The sequence below is a fragment of the Micromys minutus genome (assembly GCF_963924665.1).
Source record: "Micromys minutus genome assembly, chromosome: 28".
Lineage (NCBI taxonomy): Eukaryota > Metazoa > Chordata > Mammalia > Rodentia > Muridae > Micromys > Micromys minutus.
In genome coordinates this window covers 18080173-18106636 of record NC_137963.1, presented here as the reverse complement: position 1 = coordinate 18106636, position 26464 = coordinate 18080173, and the positions used below count along the sequence as shown (strand labels likewise).

Here is a 26464-nt window from a genome sequence, read left to right as displayed (position 1 = left end):
AGGCTCTTTCTTAAGCAATGTTGAATATATCCTATCCCACCACATCAGGATGCATATCCTCTTTTGTCATTTTACCCTATTAGAGTTATGACTGGGCTCAAGTGTGGTAAGTCTGAACCATTATGCTCCAAATTTGCCTTTTAGCTAGTAGATTTAGAAGCCACTAACCATCACCATCCAGGTTAGTTTACCAAGGACAGTTGGTTTGCAAGCCCCTGAAGACATGTGGCATAGGAGGAAGTGTGCTTGTTAAAGAAAGGGGCCAATGCCAACAGAATAATATGCAACTCAGAATGTTAGTCCAGGTCCCTGTGAAATATGATTATAAAATACTCTGGCCCACATCTTTCTACAAATGCTCAATGGATTCTCCTCGGCCCATTTTTCATATTTTTAGAAATCTAATATTCAAGAAAACACATTTTCTACAGACTGGCTAGAAAGTAAATAATTCCAGTACATTCACTTCAACCAAAGCACACCTGAGGGCTCGGACTTCCGTCACAGGACTCATTATTCCTTTGTCCAGAAGGCAGGGCAGGAGGACAGCAATGGTTCTCTGGCCAGCTGCTCCTTTGGCAGGGTCACACATTTTCACACAAACCTCACATACAAAGAACAGGGACATTAGTGAAGCTGACCTCACAACCATTAAAGCATTCTCTGACAAAGTGATTTTTGTTTCAATGTCACTATCAGGAATAAAAACTGAGTCTACTTTCTAAGCCACTGTGGGGGCTGTAGGGAGATAGAGGGATGACCAGTACTCAGTCCTAGAGGACTGCTGTATCTAAGCAGAAAACCGAATACTATAGTCTATTCTTTAATTTTTAGCTATTAATTTGAATAGTGAGAAACAAAGGAGCTAAAAATATGATGAAAAGTGTTTAAGAAACAAGTGCTTTGCGTATATATCCATTTTCACAACTACAGTTTGCAGCCCAATATTCTGGTAAAGAACACAAACCTAGACATGAAAGGTACCAGGATTTAAAACATACTTTTACTACTTGGTAATGTGATCAATAATAAGGCTTAAGCAATTAGAGTGTAAATTACAAAATTAAATCCAAGGGGCAGATTATTTAGTTTTAAAGCTTGCCAACCTCTGATTTGGGAAAGATGTTAAGTGAGTCATGTGTTCTTCATGATCAAAGCAAACGCACATCTCATATGGAGTCCTGCAGGTGCTCACCATTTAAAGAACCAAAGTAAAAGGTGTTCAAGATACACTACACACACACACTAAACTTTGTATACCGAGACCACTTTCTTATTCACTGTAGAGAGTGGTAAACTACACAAGAAGCCAATTATAAGGAAACACTACTTCATATGACAATAACAGCACTGCCGGGTCCATGGTGAACCACGGGGAGGAGTATTCTCACCTTGCTCAGTGTTTTCAGAGCTAGTTCTGCTGCCTTCCGTACAGACTCCTAAAAAATGAAAAAGAGCTGCCATTATACAAACCAGACAGCACTCATGCTTATCCACTCTCACTTAGGTCCTAATATGAAATAACAAAACATCACTTTCAATAACAGGTTTAAATATATGTTGTTCTGTGAGACTCTTTGCCCATTAGAGAACATATATATCTGATCTATTTTTAACTATGTAAAAACACAGCTATTAATTATAACAGTCAAAAATTAAAATGTACTATAAAAGTAAATACATAATGTGAAGATTATAAAAGAATTCAAATATCCTAATGAATAAATAAGCAACAAGAAAGACAAGCCTAGTAGTCTAACCAACTTTAAGACTGTCACAATAGCTTCAAATTTAGATAGTCCAGCTTTAGAGCCTTTAGTTGGATCTTCATTATCTCAAAAGGTTTACACACTAACAGCTGGGTCATGTGAAAGGCACTACTGGAATCTTAGTGATGGGGAAGAAAGTCTAGATCACTGAGAGAAAGTCTCTGAAGGAGATTATAAAGCCTGAGATTCTTCCTCCTTCTCTTTGCTCTTTACCTCAAGTAAATGTTTTCTTCACCTCAGACTCTGACCTGATAGACTGCCTTGGTCATAGGACCAAACAACAGAGTTCATCTATGATAAAATAACAACCTCCAAAATAGCTAAGACAAACAATTTTTCTTTCTAAATAATCACCCTAAATACTCTTATAGTAATATCAAGTGAAGTACCCTAAAAAAAAAAAAACCAAGATATTTTTGCATTAATCACAGTATTTGGAAATGAATGCCTAAACTTGAAACTTTAGTAATTATGAATTACTTCAAAATGGGGATTTGTTCCTTTCTACAGAAAAGGGCAGGCTGTAACTACCACTTTAAGTAAGTTCAGTTTAGACCTAAATAAAAATATACAAACTTTTAACTTTACATATACATCAAAGCTAAAGTTTAGAGATGAAACAGTTTCCTAAAATGTCTAGCTAGGGAATTTTGAAACACATTTTAAAATGCTATAGTATATTTTAATGATTCCAGTTAAAACATATATAAGTATAAATGTAGATTTATTTCTTTTATACCTTAATATCATCCTGTACTCTAAATAGTGTTTCCCACATTTCTGGAAGTTTGTCAATGACGTCATCTAAAGGTCTTCCTCTCAATAAATCATTCAGAGCTAAACAGCTGAAAATAAAAACTTGATTTCAAATATATGATCAAACAAGTCCAATATTTTCCTATCAAACAGTCATACTGAACAATAACAGACGCCCACCTGTATTTCTAGTCCTAACCTCTTACCCTAAGACAATCATGATTATTCTAGTATTACCGCAAATATTATCAATTCAATGTCTTTAAATGATAGACCAATACATCACTCGTAACTCACCTATGTGCTCTCAATGCTTGGCATACCACCAAGCACAGAACAAGCATTGAATGTGTACAAACTGCAGATACAAATACATTTTACAATATAAAGCCATGATATTATACAATGATGTCTACCAATTTAACAAATGATCCACAAAGTTTTGACTTTTTACTTGTATAAATTAAGCAGAATAAATCGAGTAGAGTTTAATAGTTAAAGAACTCAAGTAAAAATATGATGGTTTTTAACTTAATTTTTAATTATATTTTTTTAAAAATTCTTAGAAATTTGAAGGGGAATTTTCCAATTCTATCTGGCTAATCAAGGTTTCCAAGTGATACCTGGATTCTCGAACACGCCACATGTTGCTAGTAAGGTTTTTAATCAAATCTTGAAGAATTTCCTTCAAATACTTATCCACCTAATAAAAGCAAAAGGAAAATGAAAAGAAATGTAAAACCCAACAGTCCAATTATTTACCTTCTCACAACACTAATCATTTTCTTTATTAAAGTGACCCTAGGCCTCTACATCTGCAAATCTCTCACCATTTTGCAGTAACTTGAAAATGTAAAGATAGATGATTCTTTTCCAGAGTACATGAGAATAAAATCTAATCACTTGGGCTTTATACAACACAAAGCCCATTGTGACTCATCCTACCACACAGGTTTATTAGTCTCAGTTCTGTTCCTGGGCAGACATCCAATACCTCTGCAGCCCGCCTCCATGTCCAATGTTCTGTCCATGGAGATTTAGGGTGGGCACCACTCGAGACTTTGGCCAACTGACTCTCATGAATGTTCCCACACAACACCCTCTTAAGGTAAATCATAGCCGACAATTCTCTACTGCATTGCTCTATTACACTAAACTTCAGTGGTAAGAAATAAGTCTTATTTAATGATTCAGAAGGGAAGTGAGTTTGATAAGCTTTGGTGATAACAGATTAATGGTAGATTCAGCTGGAACTGTAGACTGCAAGCTAAAAGCAGTTGTGCACCCTGTAACCTAAGCTATTTTTAAAGGGAAATAATATCTGTGGTAGAAGAACACTTGCCTAACACATTTCAGAGCCTGGGTACAAACTCCAGTACTGGGGGGAAATGTGAACTACAAAAATTCATTTAAGAATTTTAACCAAAATCCAATTTGTAATTTTAGAAACCACTTTTGCTGCTATGTAGACAATTAAACATGGGACAAAGAAGAAAAGGATGAGGATGATGATTTTCTCATCGGGAAGAATCAGGGACAGGAGCAGATTCAACGAGTACTTGATAAAAGCAGAGTCAACAGAAACTGCTGCTAAATTTGATGTGAGATTGGGGTCATTACAAGACACAGACGAAAAAGGAAGGTGACACCAAGTTTTCTAGCTTGGACAAATACATCAACAGTGAGAACAAAGGAAAGGTGGTACAAGCAGATAACAGTGGAGTGAGGACATGAGCAGGAACTGAGAGCTGCAAATATGGATGGAGTAGAGAACTGAGTGACACCATTACAATGAATGGAATATTTATACGCCCAGGAGTCAGTAAGAACAAAGGTAGGAGGGCAAGAGTACTCAGAGGCAGTTCCTGAGAAACCTTCCTATCTGAAAGGAGGGTTGAATGTGATAAACAGCCAGATCACAGAACCAAGGAAAGTATCTATTTCTTTTGTCTCTCTTTTCCAACTAACTCTTTAAGCATAGGCTGTGGCCCATTCTCCATGGCATCAGTGATCTCTGTAAACATTTAATACTCTCACTTGTGTGAAGATACTATTGTTCTTTTAACTATCTATCCAACTGGTGAACACTGAAAGAAAATAAATATACAACGGTTTAAATCCCATGTGGTGCCACAGGCAAGCCACAGTGTTCTCCTAGAACACAGGTTCACAGATACTTGCCATTGATTTGTCAGTGACCAACGCATTCCAAATGCTTGTCATAGCCTGTCGAATTCCAAGGTTGGGATCAAACTGGTAACGATAAAGTCGAGGAACTAGTTGAGGCAGAAAAGGAGCCAGTTGTTCTCCAGCCCTGGTAGCAATTACATTAAAGCCAAAAGCAGCACCCTAAAAATAATAAAGACCAATTTATACATGACTGCCATAGTAAAATGATAACTTATTCAATACAAAAGGCTTTAAATATTCTTTCTCAAATGTACATCTAAATAGAACATTACTTAATGTTCCATCTTTACCAAATAATGGCTAATGTGGTAATCTGGCTCTCAGACACAGATTTTCAACAATAATTATACATGAACTGGCACTACATGGCTAATGTAACAAGTCTGGTTTTGAAGTAAAGAAATTAAAACTCAGTGCGAGCTGGGGGCATACAGTTCAGTAGTAGAGCACTTGTCATATATACATGACACTTTGAGTTTGTTCTCCGGCAAAAATTGAAGAAAAAAATGAAATAAAGTAACAACTTACCTTCCTGGAGTTCCACATTGCATGATGATTCGCCAGATTCATAAATTTATACACCAGATCTGGCTGACTGAGATCACTTGCCAGAGAGCAAAGCTCCTTGTAAGTAGAAAGGCCCTGACTTAGGAAAAAAAAAACAAAAAAAACAAAAAAACACAATAAAATATTCAGCACCAATATTACAGGGGCTCTTTTAAGTTACATTTCCCTCAGTTGCTAATACCACAATCATCACTGAGGATACTGAAAACTAGGTTGAGAAGAATATAAAAAGTCATATATGTCAATTATCAATAGCTCCCTGGTCTTTCTGCTGGTAAATACCTGTTGCACATGAACTGTGAATACTGCCCATAGGCTCAAGTGTTGGAATACTGTCTCCCAGCTCATACTACTGATTTGGAAGGTTGCAGGATCTGTAAGAGGTGGATCTTTGTTGTGTGGAGGAAGGAGGTTACTAAGAAATGAGCTTTGAGATGGTATAGTCCAGTTTCAATTCCTGTCAATCTCTTTTTCTATGTTGCTAAGAGATGAGGAGGTGGAGCCCCTGGAACCATGCAGACATCTACTTCCATTCCTTCCCTTCCAGGACGGACCTTACAGCCTCCAACTGTAAACCATACTGAGAGTTACAAACACAATACCTAAAATGTGCCTGCATGGTCCACTGAAGTGAAGCTCTTGGTGGCTCTGGGGATACCTTGAAAGTTCATCATGTTGTATGCAATCTCGCATAACCATGAGTGATTAGAAAATATCTCTATGTTAAATTTCCTCTATATATACTATATCATTTTATGAAAAATTAGCAGTTTTTTTAATTCACAAGGAAGTGGTTTGGATGTCTGTAGTTGTACCAGAGGATTCAACTGAGCCAACTAGTTCAAGAACAACAAAGATAAGACCCTGTCCACCCCCCAAAAAAAAAAAACAACAACAACACGAGGAGGAAGTAGAAAACAAAGAAAAGGTTCAGAAAGAATTTAGAAAAACAAGCAAATAAAAAGAACCTTGACTGTAAAAAACAGTAATAGAATAGCACAGGACAGATAAACCACCTGCAAGGTTCTTTTGTTCCAAATGTCACAGGAAGACAGAGCAAGTGGCACACGCTATCTGACAATTCTTAAAGGAAGAAATGACAGTACGACCACACCACACTAAAGTAATAGTGAAAGAGTGACAACAGCAAGGTAAATTTGAAATATAGAACTAGCAGAATAATCAAACACAGAAAGTATTCCCGGAAAAAAAAATTAGATGAATTTAATGCAGTTCTATGCTGCAAGATGTCTACTCAGGACTCAGCTTCCCTGAAGCAATCAGTCTCTGAGAACTTTAGACTCTGAGGTCATGGCCTCCCACAAAGCAGCCTGCCACAAATGATTATTCACTGAACAGGCAGAAAGGCCTAAGAAGTAGGCCAAAAGGCCAGGCTCTGTGGCTCAAAGTGGTCAGCCCCAAAGGGCCACACCATCCTAGCTTGAAGCTCCTAAGGAATCCAGTGTCCCTCTGCCATCAGCAGTCTTCTTGCTCGCTGCTCCCAATGACAATCCTAAGGGTATTCTCCAATAAACTTCCAGCATACAAATCTTTATCTCAGAGTCCAAGAAAACCCAATCTAAGACAGTAGGGTTTTTTCCATGATGTTTTTATTTATCCATTAACAAACAACATTCCTATTCTCCCTTAGTTGATCAATGTGTTAAGATTGCACACTTACCCATCAGGCGTTTTGCCAAGGCCACCCCCTTGAAATACCACTGTCTCTCCAGAAACTTCATGTTTGACTCTAAAACAAATCAGTAAAAATTTAATTAGCTGCAAATTTTCCATACCAACAATAAACAATTGGATACAATCCATTTGCAAGCTGAAAAAATCTGTCTAGTTTATAAAAGATATAAAACTATTCTTCTGTACCAGACTGCAAATTTTCTAAAATCAAATATAAACAAAATTTTTCATGGATTAATTACAGCCAATGTGTCATACATAAACCTACCCTTTACTCAAGGAGGTAACAGAACCCAGCAAGCAATTACAAAACCAATCTCCCTCCATGTACTCAACCACATCAGACTATGAATGACACTCAAGTTTCTTCATATCACACCTTAACGGTTTTCAGCCAAAGGAATTAAAATGTTTTTCTAATCCAATGCTTTGTCATAAGACCGTTCAAGTTTGAAATTTTCTGAAGTGAACAGTATACCCTGGGATAAATAAACCACTTACAATCACTGATATACAATGGCTTAATAAGTAGAAGGTGGAATTATCCTTCTTTCATATCATATTCTTAGTGTCCAAAGTATTCGTAGCTGAAATTTTAAATTCACTGTACCTTTTGCCAGTCATAAGTGTTTCTACAAGTGTGGAGACCAGTTCCTGTTGATCTTGTTCATTGCCCAGCTCATACACCAACCCAAGCCCCTTAGAGGCGACATCTTGGCTGAGTTCTAAAAAAGGGTAGATCAAATTATACTATTCTAAAAAGTAGAAGCACTCACTTTTCTAAATCAAGTTAGTGGAAAAGACATCATCGATAAATAAAGATGAGAATGACTACAGAATGCCAATGGACTACAGTGTCACTATAAAAACCACAGTACCAGAGTATCAACATACACTGTTCATATTAGACATAACATACTGTCCTAGGATTTTAAGACATCCATATCCAACTTTAGAAAAATAGAGGCAATACTAGTCCATGTGTTTAAATTTCTAACATATTCACTTTCTCCTGGCTTTAATCAAAGAGGAAAAGTAATCCAAAGTAGAAAAACTTTAACACTCATGTTAAGGCCTCAGCTCTATTTTAAAAATGTTCTAATTTATATATAAGAAAGAATGTCGGGGCTGGAGAGATGGTTCATCGGTTAAGAGCACTGACTGCTCTTCCAGAGGTCCTGAGTTCAAATCCCAGCAACCACATGGTGGCTCACAACCATCTGTAATGAGATCTGATGCCCTCTTCTGGTGTGTCTGAAGACAGCTACAGTGTATATAATAAATAAATTAATTTTAAAAAAAAGAATGTCTATTTCCTGTACTTTAGAACTTTAGTGGGAAGTTAGTACTGTGGTAGTTAACATTGGCTTTCACCTTAATACAATTACCTTTAATACTAAAAAAAAAAATCAATTTTTAATTTTATTGAAGTTCTACAGTAGAGACAGAGCCTTACTATATATTAACTCAGGATAGTCTAGAACTCACGATCCTCCTGTCTTTTACCTCCTGCATGCTGGGATCAAAGGCATGTGGCTAGTTTTGTTTTAGTCACATGACTCAGAGTTTTTGTTATAATTCATTTATTCACACTCTTAAAATTTAAAATACAAGTAAAATGAAGGTGACAAATCAAATATTTACCAACAACTTACCATCGTTTTCTGATAGGACTGAAACAAATGCACTCTGAATTTCTTTAAGATGGGTCTGAAAGAAAAAACAAGGCCATCAGTGCACTGAGATCCTGACTCTCAGGAAAACAAGAATCTCACTGGTAATGCATGAGGACAGAGTCTTAGGACAAGTCCTGACCCTTTCCGTGCAGCCAGCTTCACAGATGCCCTTAGTTTCTTACGTTGTACCCCACACAGGCTGTCTAGGCACTAAGTCTAACCACTGTCCCAATGAGTCTCCCCATTCTTAGCCCTGGTTTTACATCTTCACATTTGGATCATCTCCTTCAGTGCCTCACATGGTAAGTATCTCAAAATTTCTGCTACTTTTTAATGCTTCCAACCTTCATATACTTTCTTCCTGCTTTTAACTCATAAATACTTTGGGATCCTTACAGAGTTAATCACAAATCCAATATTTATTATAAAACTCACCTTCACTTCTATGTGGGTACTCAGCTTTCTCACAAGAGAAAGAAGCCAGATGCAGGCTGCTTGTCTCACATGTGGGTTGGGGCTGATAATGTGTTTGTTTAAAATAACATCTAAAACCCATGGGACAACATCATTCACTTTGGCACCTGAGGAATAAGCAAAAAAAGATTACAATTAAAACAACCAAATATAGTTTTCTTTTAAAAATCATATTTAAATCACCAATCACACAATAACCCAATGTTAAAATCCAAATGAACAAGAATGTCTAGAAGCTAACATAAGCTACATGATTCAAATAACTCTAGTTTAGTAGATAAAAAAATTATTCTCGTCTCTTCAATCTCAGCAATTTTTTTAAATTAAATCTTTCTAAGTTTCCGTCTAATGTTGGTGACTTGTTTTACCATGTATTTATTCAAACAGAAGCCTGGGCGAAACTAGTCTCATAAGTCATCCGACTTACACTACTGAGAAACTGTTTCCCTGTTTCTCTAAAAGTCTATGGCAGATAAGAAAATAATAGATGGACTGATGCAGTGCTGAATGATAACTACGGAGCTCAGAGCAGTAACTGTTCTCAACATGGATACGATTCACAGCAGCACTGTTACCATGAAAATATTTCTATTTATTTTCTCAACTAAAGAGATAAAACACAAATATTTTCTGATTTTTTTCTTTTAGCTTTAAAGAATAAAAACAAAAATCCTGGTTCAATAATAAAATATATTTCAATTCTAAATTTAAATCAAACAAAATAAATATGAGTCTGTGCTTCGGACTTTTTTGTTTTGTTTTGCTCTGTTGTTTTTTCTTTAATTGTTAATATTAAGCTTATTCACATTTTTGTGTACATGTATACATATGTGCACATAAATGAGAGCACACGTGTGGAGGTGCTTCTGTGCCAAAGTTGCTTCTACACCATGTGTGTCCAGGGCAACTCAGGCCATCAGGCTTGGCAGCACTTGCTGAGTGCTCACACTGACCTTGGGGTTTTTTCTCTTTTGTTCTTGTTGGTTTCTGTTTTGTTTTGCTTTGTTTTGAGATAAAGTCTCAATGTGTTGTTGTCCAGAGTGGTTCTATCTCATTATGTATCCCATGCATCCTCTAACTTATAATCCTCCTGGCCTCAGCTTCCCCAAGTGCTAAGCATACACCATCTTAGTTTGAAATCTTAGCATCTGTTAACATATGCTCAAGAACCACATACATGTTCTCTCACATGATGCAGTAACTAAATTCTAGTGTACTTCCAGGAGTAGCAGAGGACAGAGAAGTCTCATTATGTAGTAAAGAATTAGATACAAGAAGCTGAGAAAGTTCTAATTTTCATGTTCAATCTTTCTTCCCACCCCCCACCCCACCCCGAGGATCGCATTACAAAGCTCTGACTAGAACTTTCTACATGGACCAGGCAGGCCTTGAATTCACAGACGTCCTCCTCCTGCCTCTGCCTCCTGAATGCTAGGAATAAAGGCATGCACCACCATGCCCAGCTATGTTCAATCTTCTTTAATATTTCTTGGCAGATCAAATTAGTAAGGCATGTATCAATATTTGGGGGAAACATTACTTTTGCAACTACTAGAGAAAAAAACCACTCAGCAACAATAAATCACTTAGGTAAGCATTTGATACCAGCAGGAGGTATATATTCTTCTTCAGTCACCAGCCAGGCATCTCGGGCAGCCACAGAATTAGTTCCTATTGCAGCACTGGTAATGGCTTCACCAATAGTGAACTGAAGTTCAATCTGCTTGGCCTACAATGAAGGAAAGTGAAACCCATGAATAAGAGAAATATTCATCTCTATAAAAGAGCTGCTTGATACCCCACTTCTTAGCAGGCTTCACTTTCCTTCTTTGCCACACTGAAGCTAACTCAGTGATTCAAAAGAGGGTGGAGGAAAGGAGAGAACTAAGAAGGACTTGAAGATTATTTCTTACCTTCATGAGATGGCTTCTCACCCTCAGCACAGAATCGCTATATGGTGGTTTTTAATTTTTGGAACCCTGATAGGTTTATATAAGGGTTGGGATAATGCAAAGGTAAAGCCTCAGAGACACCAATGCATATTCTAGTTCAGTCCCTCTCATCCTATCTAATTGCTCTGTGCCTCAACAACTACCCTCATTCATCTCATCAACCCCTAAAGATTAATGTTCATTCAAACAACACTTCTACTATTTAGTATGCCTAACTCTAACAACTTCACATTTAATAACGGCCACTACATTTTTATAAAAACTCATCATGTTCTTCCATGGTATCTCTAAGTCACTCTCAAAAGGTTCTGAAAAAAAGTAGAGCGATAAAGCAAATATAAAATGCATAAAGTTGGTGTATCTACATCTAAGAGTATACAGAAGTTCTCTGCATTATTATTTACATTTTAATTCAGAAACTCTGATGCTGTTTGCTAAGCAGGAACCATTGTCCCAACACGGAAGTGTATCTGCCTGGTGCCCTGTTTACTGTGGTACATTGCAGCGTAAGAGAACTAAGGATGGGAGAAAGAATGGGAAGCACATGCGGGACATGAGCACAGCGACCACACAGAACAGAGTAGGCCACAGTTCTTAGTGTTTCAGTGTTCATGGAGCACCAAGTGATTCCTAATCATAAGCGTCTTGATCTAGACAACTAGGGCTGGAGGTTTTAGTTCTACAGCATCTCTGGGCAGAAGCTTCTCTGGGGACCTTTAAGAGCTGAGAAACGCTTTTTTAACATTGAGAATCTTTATCAGAAATTTAGTAATTGATTTGTTTACCTACCAGTTAGTTACATGTTTTCTATTGTTTATACCATACTGGTATACACACACACACACACACACACACACACACACACACACACAGCTACATTTAAGAATGATAAAGTACCTAAGCTTACTATGTACTGAGGAAATAGAAAATTAGTAATTAAATAAAGGAAGTTCATGGGGGAGTTACTGTACTGTTAGTCTGTCTTTGTACAGATGTGAATGTTTGCATAATGAAGCTCACAGCAGGGCTTGCCTGTCTGGCCCCGGTCTAGCACGTTTAGTCCAGCTGTTTTGTATTCATCCTTATCCTTTAATCTTTCTGTATTGCTGCCATGTTTTTGGGTTTTCAGTATTTCTGTATTTCCAAACTTTTAATAAAACAATGATATCAAAATCATGTTAAGAATCCAACAATGAGAGCAGGAGAGATCGTTCAGCAGTTAAAAACACTGGCTGCTCTTCCCGAGGAGCAGGGTTCAATTCTAGCACCCACAAGCCAGCTCACAACTATCTATAACTCCAGCTCCAGGCAAACTGACACCCTCAAACAGACATACAGGCAGGCAAAACACCAATGCACATTAAATAAATAAATAAATATCTAACAAGCTCTCATTAACTTAAATACAATTGAAATTGGCATTAAGAGAGAGAGAGAGAGAGAGAGAGAGAGAGAGAGAGAGAGAGAGAGAGAGAGAGAGAGAGAGAGAGAGAGATGAAAAGGCAAACATGAACTTCTTCCCAAGAGGTTACAGTTAAACTGATATGATGGTTGGAATCAGAATTATTCACAAGGCTCATATATTTGAATGCTTAGTCCCCAGCTGGTTGAACAGTTTGGGAAGGATTAAGAGGCCTGGCCTTGCTGGAGAAAGTGTATCACTGGGGTGGGTTTGGGGGGCTAGATCATTCCAAGTTAGCTTTCTCTAACTCAGGACTTATGGATTTGGAAATGAGCTTTCACCTACTGCTCCAATGCCACATCTGCCTGCTGCCATGATAGTCTGAACTGTAAGCCATAAATAAACTTTCTCTGCAAGTTGCATTGGCTGTGGTGTCTTGTCATAGCAACTGAAAAGTAACCAAGACATCAGGTATCTGGTGAGGAAGGCACAGTGTAACTCACCTTGAAAACATTTAAGAGAATGGGAAAGCAGCTCAACAGATAAGTGTATGCTTAGAATGGGCAAGGCCCTGACTCACTCTTTAACAGAGGGAAACAAAAGAATCTAAGCTTGAACTTCAGTACCAGTTATCTTATTCAGTGATCTCAATCCTTACATCTTTTATCCTCAGCTAACTTTTATCTCCTTTCTCGTCCTTCAAGGTTCAACAGTAACTTCCTCTCCAAGCAGATTATACCAGAATTCTTGGACAATCACACTCCTTTAGTGTTCTCTGGTATTATACGCAAATATATTCCTATTCACGTACTTCTACCAAGATTTTTGAGAATCTACCTTTGCAATCACACTGCTAGACACTTGTATAAGGATAAGTAAAGCAGTCCTTGCCTTCTGTGTATAGTCAGGTGTAATGATGCCATAAAGCAAAGGTTTCCAAGTATTATATGTAACTTAAGAATCTAATATAATTTCAATGTCAGAAAAGGTTTTTCAAGGAGCATAAAAACAATCTGAAAAGGAAGTACAAGGTTTTCAGAAGATCAGAGCAAAGAGGCTGGCATACAAAATATAAGAAAATGTGAAAGATCACTGTTGGGATTCTGTAAACCCCACCCCTCAGTTACCTAGCAACAGCCAGGTATACCCCACCCCTCAATTACCCAGCAGTGGCCAGGTATGCTCTGCCCCAGTGACCTGACACTATAAAAGGAGCTGCTTGACCCCTCCTCTCTCTCTTGGCCTCTCTTGCTCTTGCAGCCTTGCTCTCCCACTCCTACCCCTCCACTTCCCTTTCCCTTCCCCCTCTCTCCCATGTGCTCATGGCCGGCCTCTACTCCTCTACTTCTCTCTCTCTCTGCCTCTACCACCCTCTTAACTCTCCCATGACCTGAATAAACTCTATTCTGTACTATACCCTTGTGTGGCTGGTCCCTCAGGGAAGGGATTCCCAACATGAACCCCCCAGAGGCATCTCCCTTGCCCCCAGGCCTTGCCACACCTCCATGGGCCATATGCCCCCCCACTCTCTTCATCCTTCCCCTAACATTGGTGCCGTGACTCGGATCATTATCCGTTATCCTTTCACAACACAGGTGCCCTGTGACTCTTCCTTTCAGTGACTTTTCCTTTCATTGGTGCCCCGGCATCTTTTCCTTACAATCACCTCTAATGTGGGTCATGCTAAGTAAGACACCTTACATTCACTACCTAATGTGCTTTTCCCACATTAGGCACCAGCAACACAAGAGCAACTAGAGTACCTGCCCCAGTCTCCAGAGATGGCTAAATGGTTTCTCCTATTTATACTACTCCATGGTTCACTCAGAAACAATTAGTCTTCCCCAGACATGCAGTTTATGTCTAACACAGTAACAAGCCTAAAGCTAAAACTCAAAATTAAATGTTTGATAAAAAAACAAATGTTTAATTAAAAAAAAATCTTATAGTTTAGAAATGGTTCAGTGCTTAAGAGTACTGATTACTCGTCCAGAGAACCCAGGTTCAGTGTTCAGCACTCACGGTAACTAATGACCATCTGAAGTTACAGTTTCAGGGGATCCGGAGCCAACTTTTGGCCTCTGTGGATACTGCACACAAGTGATAACACAGACACACTGACACAAGTTCAATAACCTCCCAATAAAATAAAATTCTAAAATCTCATAATAAACAAAACAACTAAAAACACATTTTATTTGAGTAACTAAAAATATAAATACCTCCACAGAATCCATCAGACCTTGCAAAAGAAGTTTCTGGTGGGGAAAGGCCTCATCTCCAACTGGAAAGTAGCCCAATGTTTGGATTGCTCGCTCTTTCATCTGGAAGAACACAGAGTCTTTCTTTAATCTTAAACTAACTGCAGCTTTATTTCAAAACAGTACTCCCAAAATGACAGGAGGAGGCAATCTGCCTCATACACCGATGCCTATGTTGTCACAAAAGCACCAAATTTTACAAGATTCTACCTACAAAACATTAAAAACAGAAAACTGAGTTCATTAAGGACCCATACCTCCAAAAATTAAAACTAAGACGAAAGCCTTAGGCTTATCATTTAAACCGTGAAGGTTGCAAATGTGGTTTACAAACCCAGAGGACCCAGGAACCAACTATCTCTACTACCTAGTAGCCTTTAGGCAATTTATGTTAACTCTCTGAGAGTCTTTCTGTGTTAGCTCACAGAGAAATGGCAGCCATGAGAAGCTTAGAGCCCACTCAATAGGCGCACTGCAGAGTTAAAAAGAAAACTACATGGTATGACTGTTTTAGTTTTAAGTAACAGCCAAACCAAGAACAAGATTACTATTTTTTTTTAATTATAGTAAACTAGTATTTCCCTACTCATTAAATCATCTGCTTCAACACCAGGAACTCTAATTATAAAGAATGTCTTAAAGTCTACAAAAACAATTCTCAACTTAAAAAATTGCAACTGTTCTTTTTCTCAGATTATTCAGTCTGCTTCAAACAAAACTGGCTGTAAAAAAATAAATAAATAAATAAGATTTAGAACTGCCCTAAAGTTATACAAGTCATAAAACTGAGCATTTTATTATCCAGATTTTGTATGACAAAATGGTTCTTCAATAAATTTTTAATTTTACTGAAAGCCTAACTGTTAAAGAGTTAAATTAGAATAACTAGGTCACAAGATAACAAATATAGTTTAAACACGTCTCCCTGGTTCAAAAGCAAATACCAAGTTTATCAAAGTTTCATCTTTATCCTTTTTTAACACATTAGTAAAACCTTATTCTAGCTGCAGTGTGCATAGATGGGTATAGAAAGATGACTGAACTCATAATAACTTGGTTTTGTTAGTTTATACAACTATAAGTAGAAACACAGAATTCTAGAAGGGAAAGAAATAAAAAGGCTTGCCTTATTTGTTTCTTTACTGGAAGGGATTCTATTGAGTAAGCTTTCTACCAGGTGCAGTTTAGTAAATCCAGATCCTTCACTGGGGATCGGAAGAGGACCATTTCTGCCAATTTCACCCAGGGCTGTACAGGCAGCAATTGCCAACAGAGGTGATGTACTGTCTAAAAATGAACCTGTAAGCATATTTAGATACAAGAGAGTAACAATTATTCTGACGATTTAAACCAGTTAGCCATGTATTTTTTTTTTTTAGGCAGCAACAGAAAATTAAGGTCTATAATGTTTTCTGGTTGACCATTTGACATTTATGCAGTAGTAAAATACCATGGCAATAAGGCTTAGTGTCCTTGAATGTTAGTTTTTTCCCTATAAGTGGCACCAGAATATAAAAACATGTTAAACACACACACACACACACACACACACACACACACACACATACACACCTCACATAAAAATGTTTTTATTTTTACTAAAAACAAATTATTTTATGAAAAAGCTTGTGTCTTTAAGGTGCTATAAGAAGAAACAAAAAATACCATATTAAAAATTTAAAATAATTCAAAACCTGAAGTAGCCAAGTAAACAAGCTCCCACACTAACCTATTGTTTCTGTAGCACTCCGAATAATCTCCTCTTGCTCAGGCAAGTGGTCAGCATCTGCCTCCAGGTCATGCTGTTCTACCATTTTCACTCTCTTCTTAGCCAAGTATCTTCCCACAGTGAATCCCAAGGCAAGCAAGGATCCATGTTGTACCTCCGGGCTCTGAATTTAATAATGTGACAGCACTGTTTCTTTTTCACACATGAAAAGATACACTGAAATAACTTGTTAGGATAATGTCCCTGATAAACCTAAGACTAAAAAAGAAAATGATTACTCTGGCCTTTACTGGAAGCCAATGAATCAAAATTAGGTAATACAATTTCTAACAAGAGTTTCTAACAGAGAATGTTGAGAAATTAAGAAATTAAGCTGGATCTTTACTGGCGTCCAGAATTAGATACCTTAATTTCACATAACTTCCAGCCGTGGAACACGGACATTTAAAATAAGCTTCTATGGTCCTTATACTCTTATTTAATGTTTATTTGAAGGTATGTTTGCCTGAATGTATACTTTCGTACCAAGCTCATGCAATGCCTCCAGAAACAAGTTGTCTACTCCCTGGAACTGGAGTTACATATGGTTTTAAGTCACCATGAGGGTTCTCTCAAAGAGCAGCCAGTGTCTTTAACCATTGAGCATCACTTCAAACCATGATCCTTTCTTCTTGTTTTTATCACTAGATAGTTACCACAATGTTGGAGGATAAATTCTCTGCTCTATACTGAGAACAATATACAATGAGCAGCCCTTTTTCTAGTTGCTAAAAACTTCAAATACAAGTAGACACTACACTAATAAAGTTTTCTTTTTTGTAGGTATTGTGATTAAGTGGCAGCAGAGATGGGGCAGGGAGAGCTAATAACTCTGAAGTCTTAGGAATTAGGAATTCCGATAGGAATGTGCACAGTACTTAAAAAACTACTTTTCAGACACAGAATTAAAATCTGCTAAATGAAATGAGTAAATCAACACATGTAACTCAATTATTCCTTATAAAGTCTAAGAATTTATAAGTTTACTTAACAAATAGAAACCTAAAAACTAGTACAATCAAAGACTTTGTAAAACCCTATCACCTACTGAAGAAGAATGGGACCAAGGTATGGTGGAACACTTGCTAAGGCAGAGAGATCGCAAGTCTAGGGGCAACTTGGGCTACACAGGAAGACCCAGGCTCAAAAAGATCTAACAAAATCAGGTAAATCCATCCTTAAGTAAATTTCCTAATCCAGGTCCTATGAGATTCACCTATTTTCAGAATTGAAAGAAAAAAAGTAAAAATTTCATTATATTTTTTTCACTGTCTTACAGGCTCCTTTCTAGCAAAGCAGTTCTTAAGTTCATACCATAACAATACTTAGCTCGAAAGTGTGATAAATCTGTTGGAATTAAAAAACAAAAACAAAAACAAAAACCCTTCCCTTTATGATTAATTTCAGATACAGGCTCCAGTGTTTTGTTAAAACACAAGGTTATTTAAAGAACAAAGAAGAGTGAAGATAACATACGTGATTGTCTTTTGTAGCCTTTATCAGCTGTTCTATCATTGACTTTAACTCATTTCCAGACACTGTAGACACAACCACAGAATAAAACAAAGCAGCCAGTTCACGCATTTCTTCCTTACTGCTACTCATCAGGCTCTGAGCAATAGAGAAAAAGAAATAGATAACCATCTTAACCATCTTCCTGCTGACATCTGATACCTAAATTATAAAAGTAAATTATATATTTTAACACTCGATCTATTGGTATCCATAAAAAAAAATGCAAAAATCTACTTAAAAAAAAAAAAGACTCTCAAGACTTTACAATACAAAGTTCACACACATGCTTAGGTTAAACTAAATGTTTACAAAAAAACAAAACAAAACAAAAACAATAAATATGGGAAAAAGGCTGGTGCCAGGATGGTAACAGGTATGGGAAGAAGATAAAAGAGAGTAAGGGAGAGAACTATCAGAAAGTATGTGTATGAAATTATGAAAGAACAAGCTTAATATATTTGAACTGGATCTAACCTGAAATCCTCCTTCCTACAATCTAGCTTCCGTAATTCCAGAAAGTACTGTGAGAGCTACAAAAGGAGGGAAACAATCAGCAGTCCTCCTCAGCTGCGACACCTGTCAGTCTCAGTGGCCAGCATGACGGGTCCCACAGAGCTGCAGTAGGGCACTCTGCATACCCACGCTAAGCACTCAAGACCCATCCAACAGGAGGGGGATTATTCCTGCTACCACAAAGGTAGCCAGCTACCCAGGACTACTGCGGTCAGATTTTAGAAGAGAGTCTACTATCACCACTTACATAAGGATAATTCCTAACTAAACATAAAATTGTATGATTATATATATGTATATATACACACACACATATATATATATACATAGACATGCACATATACATATGAAATAATAAGAAGAAAAGAAAAGGAGGGTATCAATTTAAAAGGTGATGTGGAACATGGGAAGGGCTACAAGGAGAAAAAAGGAGGGATGATACTTATGTTTTAATTTAAAATAAAAAATAAATAAAAACTTTTTATGAGCTGAAATTACATATAAAATCTTAGTTGCATTTTCATAAAGAGATACAAAACTTTAAACTAGATAAAATAGAGATCAGCACTTTTTTCTGTGAAGGACGAACAGGTTAGATGGGCTGAGACCCCTTTACACCACTGCAGTGTGTAAAGCAAGTGTGTAATACACAGCTGTCTTCCAATAAAATGAGAACTACAGTTTACATGTCATGAAACAATGTCTTTTGCTCTCTTTTTTCAACTATTTGAAAATATAAAGGGGATATAGTTGAAGATCGGAGGGCAACACCTATCCTCTTCCCAAAATCCAGCATAAAATGTTTTAATGAAGTGAAAAGCATTATTATTGTGTGGACCATAAAATGAAAGAGTCAAACTGCATTTTTTATTCATAGGTCACAGCATAACAGGCCCTAGAATCAAACTCAGTCTGGTCTCTCTTCATATCATAAAAACTTTTACCTTCTACTAAGAGATCAAAACTCACAAAATTAGTTTAAATTAAAAAAAAAAATTCACAAAGAATGAAACCCCTTTTAAAACAAGAAGCACTTTTAGGAGACCAAATTTTTTCAAGAAAAATACAAAACTAGTATCTCTTGACAAACTATTTTACTATGTTTACATTTAAAGATAAAATCCATAGGTTTTACTGTAACTCAAGCTACAGTTTCGAAAAATAACTAAATTGCAAAGCACAACAGAGATATACAACTATATGAGCCAAGTTTTCACTAAAAAATCTAATCTAAAATTCAAATCTAACTTATATCTTTACTTGCTATACCTGATGTTTTGGTGTCCCTGAAGGGACAGCACTGTCCCCTAGCTGGCTGCATAACTAAGCACTGCCTGCGGGTGACCACTGGCAACACTTAAGACACTGTGTCCTCCACATCTGGGAAGCTTAAAAGTACACTTCTCACTCCTACATCTCTTCCGTGAAATACAATAAAACTCTGCTATGAATAAAATGTGACATTTCCTTGTATGAAAAATAGAATTACACATTAATTAGACACTGAAACAGATGAGTATCCTAAATGATCAGCAATAGTGATCCAGAATTAACCGTACAATGGATAAAGATGAGGCTATTAAAATAAATAGTTTTCTTCATAGTTATAAAATTAGCTACAAGCTCTACCATCCATTAAATAAGCACAAAACTGTCCTAACAGTGCACTATCTTTTGTATAAAAGAAAAGATTTAAATGCATTGTTTTATGCACTGTTTATGCATAAGCAGAGCAGGTTTCCCCCCATGAAACTATTAATGTACTTTTTACATGTTTGTAAGTGGAAGAAACGGGTAGAACACTGAAAAGATTTAAGGAGGCAGTACACAATTACAGGGGAAAAGGTGTTTTACTGACAAATAAATACACAAAATATGTACACCTATTATTATAAAGCATTAATTTTTAAAGCAGAGAGTAACTTTTTTAAATTGATGATTCTTAAATTCATCTCCCAGCATCATCGAGATGGGTCATGAGTTCAGTATTTGGTTGTGGAAAATTTTTAAATGACCTAAAGGTAGTGAAAGGCCTAAGACTGGTAGGACGACCAAAACCTTTCAATTAGTTTGAAATATCTAGATTCATAGAGAAAACAAAAGAACATATCATAAGGAGTTACCTTGATCCATTCTGTTTTGTCTACAAATTTGGTAGCCAATTTTTCTGGATACACTGACACAGCTTCCAATAGACAGTACATGACTGGTAAACCTAAATAAGAATTCAGAACCATTTGAACTTTCATGAAAAATATGCATTTTTTTACACAGAATTCCCTAAATTTCTCTCAAATATAATGCTTTTGCTGAAACACAAATTCTGGTCTAAAAATCAAAAGATTATACTCTAAACATAGAATAAAGTTCAATTATCAAAATTATTTTCAAAGACAAAGTATGTATCTACATCAACATTTTCAGAAATGGAAATAAATCAATCAGGATCGATCAGGTAGTCTTAGGAAGTAAACAAAGGTCAATGTTTAGTTACAGAAGTCAAGATGGTTGGAATAGTTCTGCTGTAGTTGTTACTGAATTTTCTTTGATAATTTCATATATCTCTATAGTATATTAGTGTAACCCTTAGCCCTCTCGTGTCTCGCATCCCTATTACTGCACATATACACATACAAATCATCTCCTCCTTGCAAGTATCTCTCCCAAATTAATGTCTTTTTATTTTACTTTGAGGCCCAGAGTTTGACCACGGTCATCTGTGAGACAACCAGTTTGGAACCTATCCACTGAGCCAGATGGGAAAACACTGAAGAGAAAAGTAAACCTTTTGCTTACTTGCTTTAATATTGTTTCTTAGTATGACTGAGTCCTACCTCCAACACCTGCTAACAGCTGTTGAAGCAGGCCAATGTAGATCTGAACAGGGTTGGTTTCTCCACTCTTATTAGAAGATGACGCTGTCGCCTGGCTGCTTGACATTAAAGTCCGTATGTACCGTCCAATAGCTGGAGCGTGATCTTGCATATCAGCCAAACTCTGAGAGGTGGGCACCACCCCTGCACTATGCGCCAGGCACATGCGCAAGTACAGAACTATCTAAAACAAGAAGGATGAGAAATACCAGCTTCTTTTTTAAATTTAATTTTATTTTATTTGCATTGGTGTGAGGGTGTCGGATCCCTTGGAACTGGAGTTACTGACAGTTATAAGTTGACATATGGGTGCTAGGAATTAAGCCTAAGTCCTCTTCAGCCCCAAAGTACCAGCTTCTTAAAAAAAAAAAAAAAAAAAAAAAAAAAAATCAATGCCCAGGGCATATTTTTCAAAGTGATAATTTTCAGATTTTAGGTCCCTATCCTCCTTCAAAAAACTTTACAAAATCTTAATGGAAGCCAGGAAGCAAGATTCAACATGTTAACTAAATCATTATAATTTAACAAAAGATATTATAAGATTTCACAAATCCAGATGTGTTTTTTATTGAAAATAAAAAGTTTGACTTTTTTTTCCTTTTCATTCTGAGGTTAAAGCTATATTCTTTCAGATGCTAGGCATACATTCTACAAAGGAATTCTGCCCCTACCCATCTTCTTACTCAAGGCAAGAATATTTACTATTTAATAGTTTAAATAACTTAAAACATAAAATTCACCTTAATGAATGTGTTGAGTTATTTCTCTAAAAAATGTGATAAATCTTATTTTGCTTCCTAGCCCTGAAAACTCTAGCAACTTCAATAGTATATTGGCTTTAAAAGATAAATCCAACTTACTACAAAAGCCCAACAGTAACCAAATGTTCTGTCATAAAAAACAAAACAAAACCTCCTCCTGGGGCTGAGAATCTGAAGAGTGACTCAGCAGTAGAGCACCTCCCTGGCATGTCTAGGGCCCACACTTGATTCCCAGGACAGTGGCTGGGTGTGGGTAGAAACCTTGAGTTAACTATAAAATAAAACAATACAAATTACCAAATACTGGGTTTTGTTTTTCAAAATAAACACCCTAAAAAAACAGTCAAGCCATAATGAGTTTACCTATAAAGCAAAAAAAAATCAGACACAACAGCTCTGATATGATGTTAGTTTTCACAGTCAGTACAGAAAGATGCTGAAGTCCTACCTCTCCAAATGCTGCTGGATTAAATGGGAGGACAGTTGTTCCGGTCATGTATTTAACTGGAGTTTTCATTCGATGGGAAGCCTAATAAAAATAATCACAAAACAAATTAAATGTTTGAAAATGAACTATTCTCTTACTAAGTTGGAAATAACTTTACTGCTGTAGCTCTGTCAGCCAACCATTTGCATTTAGCCTTGCTTTTTGTATGGGTGTGTGTGTGTGTGTGTGTGTGTGTGTGTGTGTGTGCATGTATAAATGGGTCTGCCTGAATATGTGTGTGGATCACATTCAAACAGTGCCTATGGAGGCAAGAGAGGGCATCATGTCCTCTGAACTGGAGTTATAGAAGGATGTGAGCTACCATGTAGTTACTAGGAATCAAACTCAGGTCTTCTAGAATGGCTGCCTGTGCTCTTATTTGACTTTTTAAAGTTTTTCTTTTGAAAAAATAATTATTCTTGCTTTACTTTATACATGTTTGTCTGAATGGATCTAAGTGTGCCACATACATGCACAACAGTTCTTGGAGACTAGATCTTGTGCTAGATCCACTGGAGCTGGAGTTACAAATGATTGTGAAACATCGTGTAGACGCAGGAAACCAAACTCAGATCCTCTGCAAGACAGCAAATGCTCTTGACTGCTAAGCCTTCTCTCCATTCCTAAAGATTTACTTTTATCATTTTAAATTACATGAACACATGTGACTTGGTGTATGTACATACATGTGACTGCAGGTGGCCACAGAGGACAGATGCATTGGATCCTCTAGAGCAATAGTTACAGGCACTTGTACACAGGTCCTGGATATCAGATTCAGATCTACCACAAAAGCCATATATGCACTTAGCTAACCCTCAGTCCATGCATTTGTTGTTTCTAAACAAAAGGCTTTCCTAGGGCATGTCCCTCTCACAAAAATGATAATTATGCTCAAACATAATCAGAATAACACCAGTGTGAACGGTGAAACAGCTGGAGAGCAGTGCTCTCAGTGCCTTGACTGAGCTGCAGAAACACTACAAAGTGAAGATTTACAGCAAAATATGGAATAATAATCTCGGAAGATCTCAACTGCTGTCTAAAGCATCCTTCAATTTATGAAACCTGGTAACCATAAGAACAACAAGCAAATTTAATGTTTTTAAAGATATTCTTTAAGTATGTTACACCAAAGGAAAATTTTTTTCAACATACTCAATGTTGATGAGCATTAACGGAATTACAAGTCATTCTTATTTTGAAAAACAAATTACTGCATGTAAAAATTATATTTGTCTCCTTACCTTGTGGTTTCCTCTTACTGTAAATGCTATAATTGCTAGGAATTTTGCTATTTAATTATTGTATCTGTACTTTTAAAATGTTGGTTTTTATTTTCAACTAAATGCTTCAAGCTCATTGCCTATAGTTGAGATCCCTACCTTTTCTTGAATGTAATACACCATTTCTGGAAAAGACGGCATCTGCTTAGCAGCGCTTTCCTTTTTGTTTCTACCAGGAAGGCATCGTAAAACACGCTGAGCTTCACCATGGACTTCTTCTCGTCTTTACAAATAAGAAGTAAAAAGTAAATTTTACCAACCGGAAAGTCATCACTTGAAGAATGAAAACAAATTTTATTTGATAGCTAAAATGTCTTGAGTATATTTTTGGCTATACAAGAATAAAAAGCAATGTAAAAATTATATCCTTTTTGTAATTTAATGGGATCTGCAGAGTCACTTGGCTTGCATCGTTAACACAATTAATTACAACTCACTATGTAAATTTATATTTCCATGCTTCACTCTGATTAAAACTAAGTCACAAACAACTATATAACCTTCACTAACAATCAGTAGCGTGTCCTGTGTTCTGTACTCCCTCAATCACACCTCTTGGTAGTTGGTCTACAATTCTACAAGAACTGGAAATAAATATCATTAGCAATACAACTATAAAATCTTTCAGGGAACCTAGAGAATGACCTCTCAGCCTTGCTTCTAGACCACAGACATCTTCTGAACATTCCTTAACTGCCTCTGGGCTGGTCCTGAATTCCTAACAGCACCTAATAAACAGCAGACAGGAAGGAATGACAAGGCTGTCACACTATTGGGAGTTCTCATTTGAACAACTTTTACCAAACTAAAAAGGAAAAATACTGAAGCAATCATGTTTTGTTTGTTGGTGTATGTGTGTCTGTGAGTGTACAGTGTAAATAAAAACGCTGGCTAAGGTTTGTCTAAGTTCCTGGATTGAAATCTTGTTCTAACATCAATCACTACATTAGCTCAGAACCCTAAGCAATCTGGCAAGCAGTTGTTAAGCTTAAGGTAGAAAAGGGGGAAACAAACAACCAGTGAACAAACTCAAGATTAACAATCCAAAACCAGTGGTGCAAAACTGAAATTCAAATAAACAAGATCAGAAATCAGAAGTAAAGGATCTGTAAATTATCAAACAAAAAAATCATATCCATACATATATATTTATACTGAAGGAGGATATTAAAGGCATAGAGTTGAACTCATTAAAATTCTCAAACAGTTAAAAAGTAACTTATTTTTTTTAACAGATACAGAGTTTATAGAATGGATATCCAAGTGATAAAAGGAAGGAAGCTTAATTTTATTTAGTGCTTCATCATAAATGTGGCTTTAAAATACAATAAAATATTTTAAAAGGAATAACAACATATTATGGCAGATATTAGAGTACTTCACAAATTAAGATATCATTGACTAGGGGTTGGTGATAAGGCTCAGTGTTAAAGAGCACTGGCTGCTCTTCCAAAGTTCCTGAGTTCAATTCCCAGCAAAGCCAACATGGTGGGTCATAATCACCTATAAAGGGATCTCATGCCCTTTCTGACACACAGGTGTACATGCAGATATGAGTAAGCATAATTAAAAATATACATAAATAAAAAATTATAAGACATGCCTGTTGTTAAAAGATGATGTCCCAGGTTTTGGCACCAATGTTAGGAAAAGGATGAAGAGAGTGGGGGAATATGGCCCATGGAGGTGCAGAGAGGCCTGGGGTAAGGGAGATGCCTCTGGAGAGCCATGATGGGAATCCCTTTCCCCTGAGGAACCAGCCACAAGATGGTATAGTACAGAATAGAGTTTATTCAGGTCATGGAGGAGTTAAGAGGGTAGTAGAGGCAGAGAGAGAGAAAGACAGAGAGAGAGAAAAGAGGAATAGAGAAGTAGAGGCTGGCCATGAGAATGTGGAGAGAAGCGGGAAGGGAAGGAGAGCAAGGGAGAGAGAGCAATGGTGCAAGAGCACAAGAGAACAAGAGAGAGAGGAGGGGGCAAGGAGCCCCTTTTATAGTGTCAGGTTACTGAGGGGGAGCATACCTGGATGTTGCTAGGTAACTGAGGGGTGGGGTTTACAGAATCCCAACAATGCCATTGACTATAAAACAGGTAACAGGTCTCTTAAGAATTCTTTTAATATGCACACATATATTTTACTGTATTTACATATAACTTAAAATCATTTTTAAAATTCAGAAATACATAAATGATAAAAATGATGCCTCATTAGTATAGTGAGTAGCACACTGGTCTCACTAAAAATACTCTTCAGAATTACAGTAATGTAATTCAGTAACAAGTAAAAAAAATATATATCTCATTTTTAAATCTTAGTATATTAGACATAAAATAATATTCCATCATAGAAATGAAGTATTAAATATATATTAATCAATGACATTAGTCCTTTTTTCTCCTACATAGAAACTCTATATATAATTATATCTAAATATATTTATAATATTTATACAATTATGAGCTTTGCCTTATTTACATTTGACTGTTTTATAAGAATTTTCTATCTATATTATCTGTCA

At 36.7% G+C, this 26464-nt stretch overlaps 1 protein-coding gene across 4 annotated transcripts in view; it reads right to left on the bottom strand.

The window, feature by feature from the left end:
• ECPAS (Ecm29 proteasome adaptor and scaffold) overlaps positions 1-26464 on the bottom strand; it is a 108416-nt gene that overhangs the window by 21214 nt on the left and 60738 nt on the right. For all 4 annotated transcript variants that reach the window (XM_080940053.1, XM_080940052.1, XM_080940051.1 and 1 more), the window contains 19 exons: positions 24045-24168; positions 22621-22701; positions 21373-21595; positions 20662-20753; positions 17987-18121; positions 16472-16634; positions 15869-16041; positions 14704-14805; positions 10733-10856; positions 9089-9234; positions 8633-8687; positions 7588-7702; positions 6964-7032; positions 5244-5361; positions 4707-4874; positions 3149-3228; positions 2509-2614; positions 1392-1439; positions 483-604 (listed from right to left, as the gene is read on the bottom strand). In XM_080940053.1, coding sequence (XP_080796179.1) covers positions 483-604; positions 1392-1439; positions 2509-2614; positions 3149-3228; positions 4707-4874; positions 5244-5361; positions 6964-7032; positions 7588-7702; positions 8633-8687; positions 9089-9234; positions 10733-10856; positions 14704-14805; positions 15869-16041; positions 16472-16634; positions 17987-18121; positions 20662-20753; positions 21373-21595; positions 22621-22701; positions 24045-24168 — 2244 coding nt within the window. The remainder of the gene's footprint in view (positions 1-482; positions 605-1391; positions 1440-2508; positions 2615-3148; positions 3229-4706; positions 4875-5243; positions 5362-6963; positions 7033-7587; positions 7703-8632; positions 8688-9088; positions 9235-10732; positions 10857-14703; positions 14806-15868; positions 16042-16471; positions 16635-17986; positions 18122-20661; positions 20754-21372; positions 21596-22620; positions 22702-24044; positions 24169-26464) is intronic.